The following is a 15209-nucleotide window of genomic DNA, read 5'->3' on the forward strand; positions in this document are numbered from 1 at the left end:
TTATTCATCTGTGATGTTGTTGCTTTGCAGATAAAGAATCCATTGTCTCTTTAGCTGAGCTAGAATTTGGTCTGTGTGAAAATGGTGAACTAGTTTTGTGCAAATAGCATTTAAAAGCGCTTTTTATAACCTAGTCCTTATGTGGTATAATTCCATATGATCATTATTGTGTCAGTAAAGGAGAATGTGTGTGATGTCTGTGGTATGACAGAGAAACTAAGAAGTTAACCTAAATGAATAGACAGGAATCTCAAGACAAGTTACCCACATCCTAATGGCACTTACATTGCTTTGTGAAGGAGCAGACATGAACGAAGGACAGCTGATGGGAGACCTGGAATTGGATTCCAAGCAGCTGGAGGCAGAGTCCTGGAGCCAGGTAGTGGACAGCAAGTTCCTACAGCAGCAAAACAAAGATGTTGTCAAACGGCAAGATGTCATTTACGGTGAGATACCCGCATCTTAATTTCTCACTTGTAGATAACTTCTTCATATACTCGCAAGCATGGACTGGGGAAGCTTTAGGTCAGTGAATAGAAACATTGTCTTGGTTTCTTCAGAAGCTGAAGTTTTCATTCATGAAGTTCTTAGAAATGTACTGTGTTCTGTGAAAGCTTGCTTTCTGTATTTCATCTATCTGGAAGGCATAGAAGAAAAAAAGAACAGGAATAGCCTTGGCTGGGGTTAAGCCATGACCTCATTTGTCTGCTGATAACATTTCAACTCCATTACAGCAGAGCAACTTCCTAGGAAGTCTTTGCCTGCCGGATGAAGAGCCATCCTGTACAGCAAAAGCACACTATGTTGAAGCTGGCAGTGAGGTGTTAGGAAGGGGCAGATAACAGTGCTGAAGGTTCAGACCTCTGCAACAATGTCCAAAGCTCTTTACTGTGGGATTCCTCTGCTCCCCTGTTTCCCCCACACATTAAACTATTGATTGATGTTTCAATACCTGACATGAAATTTTATGAAGCCCCTTAGAGAACCCCAGTTATGGAAGAGTTTTCTAATGGCAGCTTTTCTTTGTATTGTACCATGTACTCTACAGTGACCATGGTTTTGCTCTTGTCCTCATTCTGTACAGAGCTAATGCAGACAGAAATGCATCATGTCCGCACATTGAAGATCATGAACGATGTGTACAGTGCAGGGATGTTAAAGGAGTTGCAGTATGATCAACAAGTCGTGGACAAGATCTTTCCCTGCCTGGAAAACTTGCTGCACATCCACAGTCACTTCTTCCAGCGAATTCTGGAAAGAAAGAAGGAGTCGCTGGCAGACAAAAGTGAAAAGAACTTTGTTATCAAGAGGATAGGTGACATCTTGGTGAATCAAGTAAGCGCTGGAAAATGCTTGCACTTCTGAGAGCACAGCTGGAAACCAGGCACTCTTCCTCCCTCCTATGTCTGTCAGATAATTACAGCTGATGACACCTTTACTCTTCACACATGTAAAAATCTCTACCTCTGCTGTTTGAAACACTCTCTGGTCTTTCAGAGAAAGGTCTAATGATGAAATTTGATTCAGTTTATTTTGTGGGAAAGAGAAGCACAGAATGGTTTGACCATGGCCTGAAGGGCTGGCAGCAGCGTACAGCAAAATATGCCCCATGTGTTTCTTGGCTGTGCTACTGACCTGCTATTTAACTTTGGGCGAGTAATTTTCCTTTATCTGCACTTTCGCCTTCTTTTTGCTTGTCTTGATTTTTCTGTTGTTAGTTTTTAAGCCCTGTGAGTAGAATCATAGACTCACAGAATGGTTTGGGTTGGAAGGGACCTTAAAGGCCATCTAGTTCCAACCCCCTGCCACGGGCAGGGATGCCTTCTACTAGACCAAGTTTGCTCAAGGCTCTATCCAACCTGGCCTTGAACACTTCAAGGGATGGGGCAGCCACAACTTCTCTGGGCAACTTGTTCCAGTTTCTCACCACTGAATTTCTTCCCAATAGGTAATCTAAATCTTCCCAAATTTTGCGCTATGAAGTCCCAAACTCAGCTCTTTACTTTCTAGAGACCTACTTGCTTGGTTTAGGATGCCTTGGACTAATGTGGTTTCATCAAGTTCTTTTGAGAGCCTGGCAGGCACTGCTGGGATGTCACAGCAGGAGCTCAGTGCAAACTGTACCTCTCTGTATCATGTCTTGCAGTTCTCTGGTGAGAGTGCTGAGCGAATGAAGAAAACGTATGGCAAATTCTGCGGGCATCACAATGAGGCAGTAAATAACTTCAAAGATCTGTACTCGAAGGACAAGCGGTTTCAGGCATTTATCAAGGTAGAACCCAGTAGAACAGACATAGTTGATGCAAAAAGTCTGTGTTTTGCTGCAGAACTGGAATTTTCCTCTTTGTTCCTTAGAAAAAAATGAACAGCTCCCTGATGAGGCGTCTTGGGATCTCTGAATGCATCCTGTTGGTAACACAGAGAATCACAAAGTACCCAGTCCTTTTACAGAGGATACTGCAGTACACCAAAGGTAGGGACCGGTTCCTACATTCTAAGCATATATTTGTTCCTCCAGTGTAAATCTCTTGGATCCTTTTCAGCTAAAGCAGATTTTCATGGAAGAGACTGACTAATCTGGTCATTACTGTCTCACAGCGCTGTAAGATGATAGCTCAATTTTGTACCTCCATTTAAGATTAGTTATTTGGGTGCCTTGATTTAGTTGTTATAAGTCTGTCTGTAGCTAATTATGGAGCAACATGCTTAGACTCCAAAGTCTTTCAGCTTACTTGTTTGGTAATGGCTAAAACGTGTGGTTAATTTTGTCTGTACCATCTCATATACAAAGTATATTGGGATAGTCCCCAACCCTGTATGTGAAAGGTTTTACAAAACTCTCCTTAAGGGGGAAGAATTAGCCTGTCTCATGAAAGTATTAAAAAGTGATAATATGGGAATTTGGGATAGAGGGGAGGAAGGAAGTACAATCGGGAAGTTGAGAGTCCACAAGGATGAAGTGAAATTGAGCTGTTTCTTTTTCTGTTCAAAGAAAATGAAGTGGAACATGAAGACTTGACTCAGTCATTAAACCTCGTTAAAGATGTGATTGCTGCAGTCAACAGCAAAGTCAGCAATTATGAAAAGAAGATGCGTCTTGGTGAGATTTACAACCGGACAGATAGCAAGTCCATCATGAGGATGAAGAGTGGCCAGATGTTTGCAAGAGAGGACTTGAGGCATCGGAAGCTCATCCGCGATGGGCCTGTTTCACTAAAAAATGCAGCTGGTCGGTTAAAAGGTAAGACTAACCTGCCTTCTGCCGAGAGAGGATACAGCTCACCCTCTATGGATGTAGGATTAGTGCTCAGATTGGTGTCTCTAGCTTTTATTCTTCTGCTTTGAGAGATTTTGACAGCAGCTTTCCCTGTGCTGTACACTCACTTCCAATCACAACATTTCTGATTCCTCATGTTGTTCCTGGGATGATAGAAAGCTGCTTTTCCTCCTGGTGACTGCATGCCCACTGAAGGCTTAGGTTGCAGTGACACCTCGGTGCATCAGCTAAGGAGTGGAGTTGCTGGGGGGGATCCTTTGGGTCAGGAGAACGTGATGGTGCTGCAGTTACCCCCAGCAGTGAGTCGCATCTCTGTGCCACGATGCGCATGGGCGGCGAGTGGTTCCAGGAAGTGTGCTTGCTGCATCTGAAACCCAACCTCAGCTTCCTGATGGCCCTGCCCACTAGCAGCACAGTGTCTAAGGTCTGCAGTAGGGCTGCCAGGCTCAGTGTCACCATCCCAGTTTCACTCGAAGTCCAGAGAAGTGTCTCAGGCATCTGTTGCTCTTGAAGCTCTTAAGCTGCTGATGCAAACTGTTGGGGAGAGGTGTCCCTGCAGCTGCCTGTTGTTATGTCAGTGTTTTCTTAAATTACTTTTTGTTTGCTATCAGGTGGAAATAGCTTTTCTCAGGTGCTGTGCTCTGCTGAGCACTGCAGTTCTCTACTGAATTAAACACTAAATCTCCCAAGGAAGCCTTCAGCAGGGACCACAGTAGCAGTAAGGGCAGACAGGGCTGTGTCTCAGGCTTGGTAGGAATAGCAGTAAGGGCAGACAGGGCTGTGTCGTAGGCTTGGTAGGAAGGCTGGGCTTTTCTTCTTTCATTCCAGCTGATTAAACTACAGTACTTGGGTATGAATGGGAACTGGTAGCCTGGTGCTTGCTGAGCAGGAAGACAATGATAACACGAAATTCCACATTGGGTATGATTTACTTTGAGGTTATGGAAACAGGAAGTTTACAGATGGTTTCTAGGCACCCGAGAGTATTACTGACTTTAGATGGTGGATGAAGCAAGTTATGCTGCTGTTGTGAAATCTTGTGAGAAGTACAGGCTCCATTTGCATTTCTTAAGTCATAGAAACACATAAATATACCTCTGTCTTCAGTGCAACCTCCCAGCGAAAGCAGGTCCTGCAGGCAAGCTGCAGAGCCCAGGGAGAGAGCAGCTACTTCATATGTTCAGGCTATTTTGCAGGATTTGAAATGGAGCACAGAAAAGTATAGGACGGACTTATCTTAGAGGGTTTTAGCATTTCCCCTCTTGCAAAGTGCACAGACAGTAGAGAAGAACAGTCAAATGCTGACTTTTGCAAACGTCCCAGAGCTTTGAGTTCATTTTTCAGCTTTGATTAAAGTTTGGTGTTTCTTTTGTTTGGAACGGATCCTGTCTTCCCAAAACAAAATGGAAGGAATTACCCACAGGATGATTTAACTTTCTGGTTTGCTTCCTCTCTGTCACAAGATTTCCAAAGTACATTACACAAAACCTCTTTGTACTGAGGGCTCTGGGTGGGGCATTAGAGAATAGAATCATAGAACCGTTTAGGTTGGAAAAGACTTTTAAGATTGTCATGTCGTTAACCTCCCGCTGCCGAGTCCACCACTAAACCATGTACTACATCTACAACGTCTTTTAAATACCTCCAGAGATGGTGACTTCACCACTGTCATGAGCAGCCAGTTTCTCCAGGAGAATGCTGTGAGAAATGGTATCAAAGGCTTTACTGAACTCAAGGTAGACCACATCCACAGCCTTTCCCTCATCTACTAAGTGGGTCACCTTGTCATAGTAAGACATTACATCAGTCACACAGGACCTTCCTTTCAATAAACCCATGCTGACTGGGCCTGATCACCTTCTTGTCTTGTACATGGCATGTTATAGCGCTCAAGGTGATCTGCTCTATAACCTTCCCTTGCACTGAGGTCAGACTGACAGGTCTGTAGTTCCCTGGATCCTCCTTCCAGCCCATCTTGCAGATGGGGGTCCCAGTTTCTCACTTCCAGTCAACTGGGACCTCCCTGGTTTGCCAGGACTGATGAATGATGAAAGGTGGCTTGGTGAGCACTTGGTGGCTCCCTCAGTAGCCTTGGGCTTGTGTGTATCTAAGTGGTGTAGCCGGTCACTGACCTTTTCCCTTTGGATTCTGGGGGCTTCATTCTGCTAATGAATATACTTGGCAGTTGCTGTGTAACTTTATGATATGTCATTAAGAGACTTGGAAGGCTGTACATGTACTCTGGGAAAAGGCTGTATTCTCATTCAAAATCCTCATTTGGCTTGATGTTTTCTTCCCTCTCCCATGAAACAAAGCCAGGTCCTGCATCTCATGCAGGCGCTGTCAGCTCCCCTTGGAGCCAGCAAGTGTTGTGTTTGTCTCTGAGCAGAATTAGTGGTGCCTCCTCAAGTCAGTATATCCTGGGAAAGAAACTGCAGCTGACAAAGGTTGTTATTGCGTGATAATTTACACTCCACAAACCACTCATCAAGAAAGCCATAAAACCCAAAACTTCCTGTGCAGATATTTTGCTCGAGGGCTAAAATATTGATTGTTTGAGAAAACAGGGCTTCTATTTAGTAAGTGTCTCTGGCTTTTGCTGTTAGGCTTATGTGCTAGCTGTTAGAAAGCATGTGGCTGGAGAGGAGCACCCGTACTCTGACAAATGGGAGAAGATCCCACAGGTTTCTCATGTGTTGTTGTGTTCTGCTTAACGCAAAGTTGGTGCAGAGCTAACCTGGCATCTCCGGGAGCTGCCCCTGCTAATCCTCCTAAGGGAGATTGACCCTGCTTCCAGGATTTGCAAAAGCAGCCCTACCCTTCCCAAGCACTGGTGTTATTAAAAGAAATCTGCTTTAGGGTGGGTTGTGTGGTTATACTGCACTGGTGTGCTCTTTCTTTTGCAGAAGTCCAGGCTGTTCTCCTCTCTGACATGCTCGTATTCCTTCAGGAGAAGGACCAGAAGTATGTCTTTGCCTCACTGGTAAGGCTTCAACCTTTAGTCCTCCTTCCTTTTCTATGTTAAGAGACCCTTGGTGTGTGTTGTGCGGTGAACAAGCCGTTGCCTGCTAAACAACTTAATTTTCTTGCTTATGACATTTTCTTTTGCTGAACAGACTCCAGTCTTTTTAATAGGAAAACACGTCGTCATGCCCTGCCTCCCCTTTCTGCAGTGCTGTGGCATAGCTGATAATTGGCCTTGAAAACCTGCCTGTCGCTTGATACACTCACTCCTTTTCAGTTTGTGCAAATTAAAGCAGTGATTGGGGTAGGAGGGAGCAATGGGATAATACAAACATTGTAAAAATTAATCTTAGCAGAAGGAATATATTGTGAGCTGCTACGGGGGTGGGGTGGTGAAATGCCACTGTAGTAAATTCAACAGAACAGCTTGCAAATAAATGTCAAAGGAATAGATTTGTAATGCATAAGACCAAAACCATTAGCTTTTGAAGACAGGCCTCATCAAAGGGCTGGGCACACTGACCTGCTAAAGAAAGCCTAGTACCTAATTGACTCTGTTGGGGCTGTACCTTGCAGGCATGGTCTAGACTGGCTAAGCCTTGTGACCTTTCCACTCCTTGAACATTTTGAAAGCTGATGATTTGTTATTCCAGTTCCACCAATGATCCGCACAGCCTCAGTGCCCTGCACAGGGGGAGCTGATTTACACACAAGTCTCGCTAGTGAACAGCTACCAAATCACCCCAGTCATAGCATCCTGTAAAAGGCACAAAGGAGCTGACTCATCTGCAGATGACACAACAGCAAAAGGTCATTTCAACCGAGCAGGCTGGTTACACAGACCAGAGCACACAATGAACGTCATCTTACACACAAGTCTTCTCCATCACGAGTCAGCTCTGAGCTTCTGAGAACAGCAGGGGTTTTGTGGGATTTGAAAACAAGATGTTACTCCATCCTAGGGAGAGATCTTGAAGATAATGTGTGTGAAGCAGGCGCTAACAAGCTGCGCTAAGTTTAAGGAGCTCTGATATTAATGACAGAGAGAGTGTGGGCAGGAGATGAGATCAAAGGTCTGCTGGAGTTAGAACAAAACACGGTAGAGTTTGCAAAACCACAAGGTCAAATTTAAATTAATTCCTCGTTGAAATGGAACAAGGTGGAATTGCTTTTCCTAACAAAACTACTAGAGGAAAGCAAACCCTTCCCTGTTCTTTGGATCCCATTAAAATGATATATATGTTTAATTAGCTCATAGATTCAGAAAATGTTTACAACCTGGGAGAGGTATTAGTATGGTTATTGGTTATTCTCAATGCTAGTTTGCATGTAGGAACTCATACTGTTCACGCTCCTCACTTGTTTCTTTCCATCTGAAGGACCAGAAATCCACTGTGATCTCTCTGAAGAAGCTGATCGTACGAGAAGTGGCTCATGAAGAGAAGGGTTTGTTCCTCATCAGTATGGGTGTGAAAGATCCCGAAATGGTGGAAGTCCATGCCAGCTCTAAAGAAGAGCGTAATGGCTGGATACAGATCATTCAAGACACGATGAACACCATGTAAGCTGTGAAGCTATTTTTGCAAGGCAGGTGGTGCACATGGTCATGTCCTGGTAGTAATTGAGTCACATCTGTTGTCCAGGGATAAAGATGAAGATGAAGGAGTCCCTTGTGAGTCTGACTTTGAAAAGAAGGTGTCGGATGCAAAAGTGAGAGGCCTGAAAGGTAAAATCCTGCTGGGGACAGAGCTGGGGAGTGGTTTTACAGGAATTTGCGGGAATTGTTGTGTTGGAATTTGTGGTTGAACTATGACTTTTTCCAAATGAGGGAGAATCCTGCATCCAGCAAATACAAACTCTTGCTTGTACCTCACCTTGCTTGCATTACTTCTGCGCCTGGTGGGTGCCGTTGCTGTGCAGGATTGCCCAGGGCATGGTTGTATGGTTCATCAGGTTCCACTAGATGGGGCCAGTATCTCGGGAATCACTTAGTTTTCTTGCCAAAGCTTTTATTTTCTGTCTTCATCTCTGTTTTCTGTTCACCCCCACAGAACAACTTCAGCAGAAGGATAAGCAGATCCTCCTCTTGCTGGAGGAGAAGGCCAAGATCTTCCGGGACATGGCAGACAGTTCTGTGCAGGAGGACATGCCAGGCTCCAGGCTGCTCTTCAGAGCCAACACAGAAGAGGCACCAAAAGGAGAGGCCATCATGAAAACTGCACTAAATGAAGGTGAGCAAATGAGGATGACACGTTAATTACACTAACCAGCGGACCCACCTTCAGTGAAGCCATCAGTCCTCAACCACCAGGTTTGCAGGGCAAATCTTCTCTTTATCAGAACAAAAGCATAGATAAGGAGATATTGCTACTCACAGGATTGTCTCAGGGACAAGTAATGAGGAATCAGGAAAGGAAGCAAATATTGGTGGCTGCTGAAAGAGGGCAGAAAAGAAATCGGCACAGAGAACAACCACGCATTGAATCTGCACTGGAGTCAGGATTTATCCTTGGCTTGAAATTGAGACCATTCAGGCTTTTGCTATGCTTCAGGCTCAGCAAGGCGTGAGAGCAGGGCTTGGGTTCCAGCTCTCACACCTTGATGAGATACAGATACCACTGTGCTTGTGGTATCTGCAAGGAACAGGTGAGCCTTTTGACAAAGGTGTAGGGGTGGATGGAAACTTGGGCAACTTTCTGGTGTGACTTTTGTAGAGGCTAAAAATGATGTTGTCAGCGCACACCAGGGTTGCCTGGAGGAAGAGAGGAAGGTGTAAGCCTGTGCTGAGGTCCATGTTGGAGTTAAATTATGAGACAGACTGAGTTTTTGCAGGGGGAATGCTTAGTATTCGTAACATTGTCATAGAAACATGGTTTCTTAGTATAGCAAAGCATGTGGATTTCAGATCTGAGCTCAGGCAGGGATGAAAATTGCTCAGAGTCCAAGGTGGTCTTTAACAGAGATATTGTTGCTTTTTATCAGTTGAACTGCTGCAAGACCTGGTGAACAGGAGCCTGGGCACTGCCCTCGGACAGCAGGTCAGCAGCACTGCCATGGAACAAGAAGGAGGAGTTGGCCCTATCTCTCTGCCTAGAAGGGCAGAAACATTTGGAGGATTTGACAGTCATCAGATGAATGCCTCCAAGTGTGAGTAGTTACATATGTGCACATCAGCATTTGTTGATAATACGTGTCATCATATCCTCTTGCTTCAGAAGGACTCCAGCAGCTGGTGATTTGGGTTTCCAAACTCCTCTCCAGTAATAGTTGATAGATTAAATAACAGATTAAAAACAAAAATTGCCTGTGTACAGGTGGAATGATGGTAGCTGAGAACCTGTGGCTACATGAGGATTAAACATCTGAACCCCTCACTCCTCTGTTTCCATGCTCTTTCTAAATCGTCCTTACTCCTTTACTTACATGCCACATGAAAGCATTTGTCTTCTTAACAGATTAGTTTTATCATGTTGTTACTGTAGTGTCTGCAGCTCTGTTCTTCCTCAGTTATTTTCCAGCAGGAGCCTGGTGCTGTTGTGTTTGTGAATGGATGAGGATACTGCTGAAACAAGCACCTTCTCCCCTGGCTCTGCTCTCTATGCATTAGTGTTTCATATACAACTGCATGTGTTATTCCTGCAATTAAGTCTATCCCAAAGAAACGTGTGAATATTTATTTCAGCTGCACAATTGGCTGCTTCCCAATGCTTGCTTTCTTTGCCCTACTCACCAGAAACTTCCCTGTCCTCAAATTCCTTTCTCTGTGGTCTCTCTCATACTCCCAGTACAGCCAGTTTTGCTGCGCTAGTGTCTGTCTCAGCACTGGGATTGTTGGACCTCGTCTGACCTTCTGCATTAAAGGAGCAGTGTTAGCTCCAGACAGTCAGACATGAGAAGTATGTGGAGGTTTTCTCAGCTCTATTGGAAAGCTGCAAAGCCCTCCACAGGCCTTGTCATCATAATGACAAATAGATTCACACTGGAGGGGGTTGTTTAGGGTTGTGCCTCCCTGTGTTGCAGTGAGAATGGAACAACCTCAGGCTGTCCAGCTCTAGCTTTTCTGTAGAAATGTCCTCTTTTGAGTTGGATTGTAATTCAGTAGTTGTAGGGTCTTGGGAGAATTTGGGGAAAATATGCAGGGTCTGGTTGTTCAGCTGGATGCCAGGAGGCATGAAACCTGGCTTCCGTCTCAGTTCTGTTCACAACCTATGCAACCTTGGGCAAGGCTTATAACCTGACTCCCCTTCGTTCTCCCCTCCAGCAAAGCAGAAGGGAGGTGTTTCCTCCTGCAGAGAGGTGGAAGGTCCCAGGACGTGGCGCAGGAGAGAAGGTCTGTTAGGAGAACTTGAGAGTCAGCCTTTAATAGCAAAGCCTGCCTGGGGGGTGGTGGGAGGAGGAGGCCTTTGCACTAGATACGGTGTCCTTCACATTGCTGCAGATACAGGTGTATGTAAAGTTGTTTATCATTAAAAGAGTGGCAGTTGGGAGGTTACCACTGCAGGTGTGGGTTTTTCCCATCTCAGCTGGTAAAGGAAGCGCAAGAGTCTTGGCAAGAGTGCGAGGACCAAAGAGCCGTGTGACTCCTTCACTGCCCATGAGCAGAAGGGCAGTGCAGGTGGAGGGTTGCAGCCCTCCTGGCCTCATAGGTCAGTGCAGTCCTGCTCAGAAACACTGATATGATCCAACCAGGGAAATTAGAGATACAGATATCCCTTGATAGATACAGGTTGAAGATAACTGAGGTTAAGGATAAATTAGCATAAAATTACACAAGGGTATTGCACAGCAGTATCTGACCCAGCTGTAAATTGCACTTGCACGAGAGAGGCATTGAAACTATACCTGCAATAATACACCCTGATATAATACTGTTGCTGTTCTCCATCTGCTCTTACTCTGCCTCATGTCTTCTCAGCAAGTATTCTTTGGTAGCAGACAGCAGCACCGGAGCTAGACAGAGCACCAGTGAATGAGTGTGCTGAATGTATCAGCACATTGTCTGAAACCAAAGTCAATCCTTATCTGAATTCACGTCCACTATTTCTGGTGGTGCTCATGTGTTCTATATACATAGGGAGCAAATGCATTTAGTTAAAAGTGTCAGAAGCTCTGTGTCCCCTTTTGTGAAACATCTGAGTTTCCTGTATTAAATTTCTCCGACATTAGCAAGTTCATATGGCTTAAAATGTTGAATAACCAGTGGCATTGCTGGCTTCTTCCTTTAGGTGGAGCGAAAGATGAAGGCGAGGATGCTCAGGACCTTCGGAGAACAGAGTCAGACAGCATTTTAAAGAAGGTATCACTTGGTTTATCTGTCTGCTGCCACTGAGTTCAGATTTGAAGAGACTCACAGTTCCAGTCTTGAAAAAAGCCTAATTTCTTTACAATTAGATGTATCCTAATAAGTTAAAATAAAACAAAATTGGAAGTATGCAGCCAAAACCACTTTGCTGTAGCTAAAATCCTTACTTGAAGATCATTGCAAATCAGTTGTATTCCTTTGTGATACAGGTCATCTGCCATCTGTCTGCAGATCAGCTGAAGCATGTGTTTAATTATGCATCGTTACTGAAATGCTAAGGTCAACTATAACCTTGCACCTATTCTTGCTGTGGATTGATGCATCATATAACTACAAAATGATCCCTAATTAACATTTCATTTGATATGATTTTAACTTGCCTAAAAAACATGCAACAAATTCTCCCCGCATGGAAGATGGGGGCAGCGGGTTTAGTGGGTCTGTCATTAGTTCAGCTTTAGAACACGTTTGCTGTGATTTCTCATTGTCCTCATATTAAATCTGTGATCTTTTTGTAGGGTGGAAATGCTAATCTGATGTTCATGTTGAAAAGGAATAACGAGGTAAGAACTGATTCTGTTGCTCAGCTGTTTCCTTCATTTAAGTGGCAAGTGAATTTGTCTCAATAGGTAATAATGTAGAAGAAAACACATTTCATTTGCGGAAGAGCATGTAGACTTTTAAATACATTAAGTTAAACCCACTGTGTCATTTATTTGTTTAACCTTGGATGTTCAGACAGGGAATTCACTGATTGTCATCTGCTTGCCAGCAGGATGATATGTGCTGATTATAGGCAGCAAGGGTTAATTACCACTAGGATGCACAGGGCTGTACTTATTGTGCATCTGCAGACAGAGGGAGTTTAATTTTGTTGCAGGTGCAGTGAATGGGGGCAATTAGATTTCTATTCTCCCTTTGATACACATTCATAACTCCCAATTAGCATTAGTGGCACAATGAGAAGCAGTTCTCTTAACGCTGGCTATCACACCACTATTGCAAACACTGCAGTGGCTTTTCTTCTTAAAAGTAATTGCAGGATAGGAGAGATTCAGGAAAATTTTTAGCTAGGGATAGGGCGTCACTCTAAAGTAGCTTGCTCTGTGTTGATGCATGATGTGTTCACATTTACCTGTGTTTTCAGAGAGCCACCATGAACACACCTGCTATACTTGTGTGCCTGCTGTATTGCAGTTTTTCTGTTTAATGACAAGGGGGATTGTTTGGGTCAGCCAGGGCTGGGAGAGTACAAATAGTCCATATTCATTGTAAGATTTCCTTTCTTCGCCCCTTGAAGTTCTTTCTCTTAAATTTTTAAGCAAACTGCTGGGTTTCATCCCAGTTGCTCTGGTTGTTCCTGAGCAAGCTGACGCGGTGGGAAATGGTTTGCAGGGAAAACCCCGTTGTTCCCATGTGGTCTGTGCTGTTCAGTGCTTCTGCAGATGTTTTCTTCCCTGCTGCACTGATGGCTAGGAAAGTGAGGAAGATGATGCCAGGCACCTCTGAGAGATGTCCACGGGATGTTTTTGTGTACTGGGGGATGATGCAGGCATTGCAGGTGAACAGTGAGAAAAAGGAAGGTATAGAGGGGTGGCCATACAGCTTGTCAGACCCACCAGTGGGTCACAGTAGAAAAGGAGTGGGCTTTATGTGTACCCTGGCACCCAGTGAGATCTAATAGCAACGCTTTTGTTTTCTTGCAGCAGGTCCTCCAAACCATTACCAGCCTCCATAAGCTGCTCAGTGCTTTGCAGGTAGGCTTGGCTATTCATCCTGCTTCTGCATGCTCTGTGCCCAAACTGCACATCCTGCCGCTCATGCTTCACTCCCATCTCCCCTTCCCCTTTGCCTGTCACATTCCTGTGCAGCTGAATGCTCCACAGCCAGCCTGCAGGCAGCATGCCAACAGGTTGTAGGAATGAGCTGCTGCCTAAGTGAACCAGTGCTTACCTGATTTTGGGGAACTGCTGGGGGAGATCCTCTGGTAGCCCAGCCATAAGGCAGCAGTGCTGAGCTGTGAATTTGGTGGGAGAAGAAGGGGTTCGGTACAGCACCCTGAGCTTTCTAGGGATGGAGCCTCTTTCTATGGAGAGTGCATTGCAGTGATTTGTGTCCCCTCTCTCCTAGGGTGTTGTGCTGCAGCAGGACACCTACATCGAGGACCAGAAGCTGGCTTTGAGTGAGAGGGCTCTGACTCGAAGCTTCTTCCGGCCGACCTCACTGCTGGAGCAGGAGAAGCAGCGCAACCTGGAGAAGCAGCGCCAGGAGTTGGCCAACCTGAAGAAGCAGCAGACACAGCACCAGGAGGAGAGGCGGAAGAGAGAGAAGGAGTGGGAAGTTCGGGAGAAGGAGCTGGCGGAGCAGGAAGCCCACTTGGCCCAGCGAGAGGAGCAGGTCCAGAGAGGGTGGCAGGACCTTGAGCGGGAGCGAGAGGAGCTGCAGGTGAAGAAGGCCTCCTACCAGCTTGACCTGGAGAGGCTTCGCACGGCACAGAAGCAGCTGGAGAGGGAGAAGGTGCAGTTCAAGCAGGACGTGGAGCGGTTAGCTCAAATGCGGCAGGAGCCGGACCACAACCAGGTAAATGATGCCAGTGGCCAGGCTGCTGGGGAACCATCCATTCCCTGCTGGGAGCTCCCAGCCGGCTTCTAGGCCAGCGGCATGCCAGCAGGGATAGGCTGATGCCAGCCCAGCCGTAGACATTCAGGGCCTGGTATTAAAACTGACTCTTCCCTTGCATATGATGTTCAGGGCTGTGTTTCTTGCATCTCCAGAGCTGCTAGTGTTGATGCAGCGCAGTGTTTTCAGGATGCCTGGCCAGTCCTGAGCAGTAAGTGCTTACAACAGCCTGAGCTCTGCTCACTTTTCTGTGCTGTGTGTTGGTGGATGGCAGAGCAGAGGTAGCTGGCTTGCAGAGAAGATGCCGTAGGTAGTCCAATGCCTAGAAGGTCGATACTGCCTTTGACATTGGCCTTCACCGCATGGGGGCTGAGCTCTGGGGAGCTGTCAGGCAGATGAGACGTCCTTCTCACGAACAGCCTGAGCGTTGTGGGTTACCTGCACCCTCCAGCTGTCACAGAAGCCACTTGTGAGGCTTGTAACTAACTGCAGGGGAAGGCTGTTTGCACACTTACATCCGTCTCCAGAAGTATTCTTCATATCTAGCAAAGAGATGGGCATTGTCTGTGTCCTAAAGAGACTGGGCACCTCAGTAAGCAAAGGTTGCTGGCTCTGCTGCAAGAGGCTTCTGGTGCTTGCCTGCCCACACACAGATCCTATCTGTGCAGTTTTCAGCAAGCTGGGGTTTATCTTTCTTGGACCTGTGCAGCAGTGTGGCTGAGGAGAGCAAGCATCCACAGGCAAAACATAGGTTGAATTTGATCCTTAAGCCTGTTGTTGATCATTTGTTTGTTTGTAACTCGCTAATTCTGAATGTAATTTGCTTACAGCTGTAGCAAAATGAGTTTATAAATGTTGGCTTGTGGAATGGAAATGATTTTGGGTGCCTGAATGGATTAATTGCAGAGCTCAGCAGTGAGCTCTGAAAAGCAAATCATCAGAGGAGGGCTTGCTCCCTCCCACCCTGGTTCCTGATCAGGCCGGTTGTTTTCTGAGCACACAGTGAAGCTGTTCCAGCATCGAGCACACATAGATATGCGAGGGGCA

The 15209-nt window shown here is 45.6% G+C and overlaps 1 protein-coding gene across 3 annotated transcripts in view; it reads left to right on the plus strand.

Moving 5' to 3' along the window:
- The window catches only part of AKAP13 (A-kinase anchoring protein 13), a 74926-nt gene that overhangs the window by 52295 nt on the left and 7422 nt on the right, over positions 1–15209 (plus strand). For all 3 annotated transcript variants that reach the window (XM_030497334.1, XM_030497335.1, XM_030497336.1), the window contains 14 exons: positions 300–446; positions 1085–1335; positions 2147–2272; positions 2356–2473; positions 2993–3241; positions 6184–6260; positions 7621–7802; positions 7885–7967; positions 8293–8472; positions 9224–9388; positions 11467–11537; positions 12062–12106; positions 13250–13300; positions 13674–14123. In XM_030497334.1, coding sequence (XP_030353194.1) covers positions 300–446; positions 1085–1335; positions 2147–2272; positions 2356–2473; positions 2993–3241; positions 6184–6260; positions 7621–7802; positions 7885–7967; positions 8293–8472; positions 9224–9388; positions 11467–11537; positions 12062–12106; positions 13250–13300; positions 13674–14123 — 2195 coding nt within the window. The remainder of the gene's footprint in view (positions 1–299; positions 447–1084; positions 1336–2146; positions 2273–2355; positions 2474–2992; positions 3242–6183; positions 6261–7620; positions 7803–7884; positions 7968–8292; positions 8473–9223; positions 9389–11466; positions 11538–12061; positions 12107–13249; positions 13301–13673; positions 14124–15209) is intronic.

Source organism: Strigops habroptila, chromosome 9, assembly GCF_004027225.2.
Source record: "Strigops habroptila isolate Jane chromosome 9, bStrHab1.2.pri, whole genome shotgun sequence".
Lineage (NCBI taxonomy): Eukaryota > Metazoa > Chordata > Aves > Psittaciformes > Psittacidae > Strigops > Strigops habroptila.